Source organism: Bactrocera latifrons, unplaced genomic scaffold (genome assembly GCF_001853355.1).
Source record: "Bactrocera latifrons isolate USDA-ARS-PBARC rearing strain unplaced genomic scaffold, ASM185335v1 scaffold_593, whole genome shotgun sequence".
In the NCBI taxonomy this organism is placed as follows: Eukaryota; Metazoa; Arthropoda; class Insecta; order Diptera; family Tephritidae; genus Bactrocera; species Bactrocera latifrons.
In genome coordinates this window covers 104,685-110,536 of record NW_017537260.1, presented here as the reverse complement: position 1 = coordinate 110,536, position 5,852 = coordinate 104,685, and the positions used below count along the sequence as shown (strand labels likewise).

General features: G+C 37.2%; 1 protein-coding gene across 1 annotated transcript in view; it reads left to right on the top strand.

The window, feature by feature from the left end:
- Positions 1–4,064, top strand: part of LOC108974860 (probable basic-leucine zipper transcription factor Q) — a gene marked incomplete at its 5' end in the record, with an annotated part of 6,024 nt that extends 1,960 nt beyond the window's left edge. Inside the window, one exon of the mRNA XM_018942956.1 lies at positions 3,784–4,064. Within this exon, the coding sequence (XP_018798501.1) occupies positions 3,784–4,064 (281 nt within the window). The remainder of the gene's footprint in view (positions 1–3,783) is intronic.
- Positions 4,065–5,852: the final 1,788 nt, after the last annotated feature.

Genomic DNA, 5,852 nt, shown 5'->3' with positions numbered 1-5,852 from the left:
GTTAGATGAATCTATGATGTTGCATCGAGGGAGACTAAGTTTTCGGCAATTTATAAAATCAAAGAAAAATAAGTACGGAATTAAATTCTATGAGCTTTGTACACATGATGGCTATGCTCTCAATCTAGATATATATAAAGGCAAAGTAACACATGAGGTGWCTTCCTCATCTGTAGTGAATTCTGTGGTTATGAAACGAATGGAACCATATTTATCGAAGGGCCATTCATTATTTATGGACAACTACTATAATAGTGTCGGACTGAGCAATCGATTACTAAGTTTTAAAACCCATACCACTGGAACCTTACGTAGCAATCGTAAAATGAATCCAAAGGTTGTAATACAAAAAAAAAATTGATAAAAGGAGAACATATATGGAGAAGACAGAACAACGTCTATATAAGTAAGTGGAAAGACAAGCGGGGTGTGCTCTGTATCACAACGGAAAACCATCCCAAAATAATTGACGTGCAGAATAAATATGGTATCTGGAAAAAAAAAGCCAATAGAGATTGCTAATTATAACGTAAATATGTCTGGCATAGACAGATGTGATCAAATGATATCATATTATCYGCCATTACAAAACGCCAAGTTCTATCCTCTGTGGCAAAACTTTTCGACCCCGCAGGATGGCTTTCGCCAATTATGATACAAGCTAACATCCTGATACAAGAATTATGGCTAGATGGGACCGACTGGCACGAACAAGTAAAACCACTTCGTTTAGAAAAGTGGTCCCAGTTCRCGAGCAATCTAAACGATATCTCACAGATACAAATCCCACGGTGGGTAAACTATTCCCCCGAATACAAAGTTGAATTACACGGCTTCTGTGACGCCTTTGAGAAGGCATACTGTGCCACTTTATATATGCGCACACAAAGCAGTAACGCGACCACAAGCCACTTATTAGTAGCAACGGCTAAGGTGGCTCCTCTATAAACGTTAGGTCTACCACGACTTGAACTCTGTGGGGCTTTGCTATTAGCCAAGCTAGTTTTCATGGTGCAGACCCAATTGAACATGGCAAAATATAAGTTATATCTATGGTCCGATTCTGAAATAGTTCTAGCCTGGTTGGAAAAACCACCATATGCGTAGAAAACATATATTTCCAACAGAACGTCTCAAATACTTGAACTAGTAGCCAGTATTGACAATCCTGCTGATCTAGATACAAGAGGATGCAAACCTCTGATTCTTGGCCACGATCGCCCATGCGCAACATAATCGCCCCAGAAAGTCGAAAAAACGACACTTATCATACAACCCTGGATGATACTGACATCCYTGAACGATTCTCATCGTTCCTCTGAGCGCTCAGAGTAGTCGCCTAYATGCTCAGATTCATAAAGCGACTCAAGCATAAAGTTAAAGGGATAACCAATCCACAATGCGATACTTTGACGCACCAAGACCTGCAAAAAGCAAAAATCGCACTTATCGCATCAACCCTAATGCCCTAATTCAGCCGCGACATCTCTTTATTTAGAGAATCAAAACCCATTGATAAAAGGAGTTCAATCTTTTTTCTTAACCCATTCTTGGACACGAAAGGTCTGCTTCGTGCGAATGGAAGGCTTGCTAACTCCAGCCTCACGTACAACGAACGCCACCCTMTAATTATAGCAGAGAAATCCCAACTTGCCACATTACTCCTCAATTACATCAACTTACTCATGCTTCACGCTGAACATCGCCTAATGCAGCATATAGACCGTCAATAGTTCTATATTTATCTTCTTAAGCCCCAAATAGRGAAATGCATTTTCATGTGCAAGATCTGCGAACGCAGATTATGGCAGCACTTCCACCGGAACGCTGCAATTTCGCTCGCTCCTCATATGGGTGGTTTTGGGAATCAGCAGTAAAAAGCTTTAAATCCCACTTCAAAAAAGTAGCTGAAAACTACAAATTTAATTATTAACAATTCACCGCACTGTTAGTGCGAATTGAAGCCGTCCTCAATTCACGGCCACTCACAACCCTCTCGCAGATCCCTCTGACTTCACAGCCCTGACACCAGAGCATTTTCTCAAACGAGCATCCATTCTGAGCCAGTGGGGTCGCTATTCTTATTAAATCAATGGGAGAGAATCAAAACTCTCCATCACGATTTTAGCCGCCGATGGATAGAAGAATATATAAAGGACCTTCATAAAAGGTGGAAGACTCCAGAAAAGGCTTGGAAATTACGTCATCCTCCTTGATGACTTTTGACCCCGAACCGAATGGCGGCACGGCCGCATAGAAAACTACCATTCCCGCACTCAAAGCAGTATATAAACAAGACCACTCGAAAAAACAGCCGATACTACCGTAACGCAAATAAAATAGTCAAAAATTCGATGTAATAAACCCGCAAGTAAAAAACTCGTTGAGATTAATTCGAAACCTAACGCAATGGTCGATCTAAGTGACGACCAATTCATGCCACATAACGTGGCACAAGGCCATATAAATTTTAATGAAACACATTTATAACCAAACCACTCCTTCCACATAGATTCAATGGATGTGGAGGCACGATTCCGATTACTTTGGCGGAGGGGTAAAAAAACCGAATTTCCGTATAAATGGGGTATGTGCGGATAGGGGAGCTTCTCCAGAGGAGGAATATCCAAAATTAATATAAAAATTACTTATATTTTTTAAAATTTTCACGACTAAAAGCTCAAAAATATGCACTAATAACACAAGATATTTCTCTATCTTCCATTAAATTTATGGACGTTTTTCACTCTGTATATTTAAATATACACTCTAAGCATTGAAATAAGTTCACATTTCAATTTTATTTAGTGTTATTTTACCTAAATTTATTAATTTAAAAATCACTTAGCACATTCGTCGTTGCAAAGATTAGATTGTTTACAATTATCAGGAAAACGAGCGTTGTCACATCTTAAACACCAAACATGTAGGATTCGTAACGATTTTTCTTTGTTTGTTTTTTTGCGTGATTCTTTTTTCTACATTAATTATAATAAAAAAAACTTTCTAACATTTTTTAAGTTATTATTGAGTTGTGAAAACTTTTTCCACATATTATACATATAGTATGTATACATATATATAATATGTGATTTATATTTAATAAACACATATAATTAAAACTCTTTGAAGTACTTTAAAAAACTAACCCTGGCCGAGCGAATACCCGGGGGGACTGAAGTACTTTCACGTAGTACTCCTTTCTGCGTTAAAAATAAGAAAATAGATTGAGTTTTTGTTATAAAATGGTTATATTTGTTGATTACCATGCACTCATATTGAAATAAAAATTTAATTTTCGTACTGTACTAATATACCCGACACTTTACTACGTAATATTATTATATAATATTATTAATACATGTATATAATATTACTTATTTGCTTAATAAATTTAAAAAAGAAAACATCCATATGCGTGAATAGAGGAATTTTTGCGAAAAAGAGGAATTTCAGCGAATTGCCTTATCATCACATGGCAGCGCTCCATTTCGTTGTAATTTTTGGTAAACAAATGGGGTTCAAACGAGTGTAAAATGTATGTTATAAAATGCAGATTTTTTAGTTAAAAAAAAACCTGGTAAAAGTGTAAGATATGGAGTTATTTACAAGTTTAAAGTGTAATTTAAGTAATTTGAAGTGAAAAATGTGAATAAAGTGTATTTAATGTGGTGAAATAGCGTCTTGAAATGTATGAATTTTGCGAATTTTTGAACCTTAAGGCCGAATATCTCCTACACTAAGCGTTTGCGGTACCTATAATCCTATATATTTTTTAATTAGGAGGACTCCCTCTTTCCGATTTTGCCGATGTGGATATGCCAGCAGTGCCAACGCCAACGGTGAAGTCATCTATAACCGTGCCGCACACTGGGGCAACTTCAGCGCCACGAACCACTGCAACCGCTCCTCGTAGTGGTACGCGACCACCTCCACCGTCCTCAGCACCCGTAACGGAACCTTACCGCAGCCGATGTCCACTACGTCGGCGGCCACAGTGGCTACAACATTGTATAATTTTCCGCAGCATGCAGCCCATGCAACGGTGGGCACTGCCTGCTTAGCAACGATACACACCACACAGGAGTGCACATCACTTACCCTATGCCAACTGTGCAATAAGCCGCACCACACTATGCTGCACCGCACTCTAAAATGGCCCGTTACGCAAGAGCTTGTACATCAGCTTCAATCAGTAGATCAATTCGCCGCTCCACTGGTCTTAGCAACGTTGTTGTCACACTGCAGCAATCACAGCGACTGCTAGGCTAATATTCACCTAAGGAGGCCTAAGGAGGCTGGGATGGCTAGATGTGTTACCTCTCCCCTCTATACACACCACAACATAATGTAATATGAAGACACCTTACATGCAGACATCACACCATAACTCTACACTACCCAACAATCAAAACCTACCGTTCCAGAAGACGAGTTTCCTTTCTTACGCCGATCTAGCACCGAGCAAACGTTCATCGCCGCATCACATTTTTTTTTTCTTTCTTACATTCTGCATTCTCCGTATATTTCACTGTGAATAAAACGAAAATTCCCAACCGACTGTGTCTTTTTTATTAAATATTTTGCCGGTGAAATTTTCAGTGCCGAGTGCCGAGGTAAGGTGGGTGTTGACGCGGGGAACGAACGAAAACCAAAAAGTTTCAATATAATATGTGTAATTTAAAAATAACAAATTGGACAAGCACTTACCACGTCTGTATCGCTAAGCGGTCGTAAAAGGAGAGAGCTCGCAACTTTTTACTTTATTAAAGTTTAGTTCCGTTCGAATTAAAACTTCAAAAAACCTGGGAGGAAGAGATTGCTCTGCCGATACACACGTGGCGACAGAAATTGGGCGGAGGCGGCGTCAACAGTGGGAAAAAAGAACAAAATAAACAAAGATCATAATCTACCTTTTTTTTTATTACTTTAATTGTTATCAAATAACAACTTTGAAAACTACTCATTTTATAAAAATTTTATTATAAGACTAATAATATAAAAAAGTCAAAATTAATAATATAAAATGTGAAAATTTGTATCTATAATTNGTGCTCCACCTATCGAATTATCAGTTTCAAAGAAACAAACTTGCAGGAAATGGAGATATTCTTTGGCCTTTATATGCTGCAGTCTGAAATAAAGACACCTAAAATTCGTTCAAACTGGTCTAATAATCCGTTATATTATCATCCGATTTTCGGGGCATCTATGACCGTTCGCAGGTTTGAACTGCTAATAGAGAGAGATAACTTTGAAAACTACTAATTTTATAAAAAATTTATTATAAGACTAATAATATAAAAAAGTCAAAATTAATAATATAAAATGTGAAAATTTGTATCTATAATTTTAAAATTCTTAAGTAATATTCATATTTTTCCCTGCGTGTGTTTCCGTTTTTACTCATAAGCATATTCGTTGCTATTTATATTGAACACAAAAAAAGAGTTTTCAGGGTCCTCTGTTTTAATTTATATTTTTTGGTTTAATAAAGAAMAAACTATTGACGTAAACAAAATATTCTTTATATGTTTGCAACTCTTCATCCTCGTCCTGTAAAAACTAAATTCTTTAAACACTTATCTGTAAGTGTTACGGATTGCCAATGCATTGCCCACACTTTAGTCAAACTCTAGTCACACTATTATAAAATTGCCACTACATTGCCCACACTCTGGTCACACYGTTATACAGTTACAACACTCTAGCCACGCTATAAACGGAAAATGTGACAACTCATGCTAATTTTCAAGGCAATCGGAACACTTCATTTTTTACAYGTACAAATCAATCTTTTTCTACTTTTCTATTTTTATTGGCTCATCTCGTGCATTTTGTAAATTAATCGT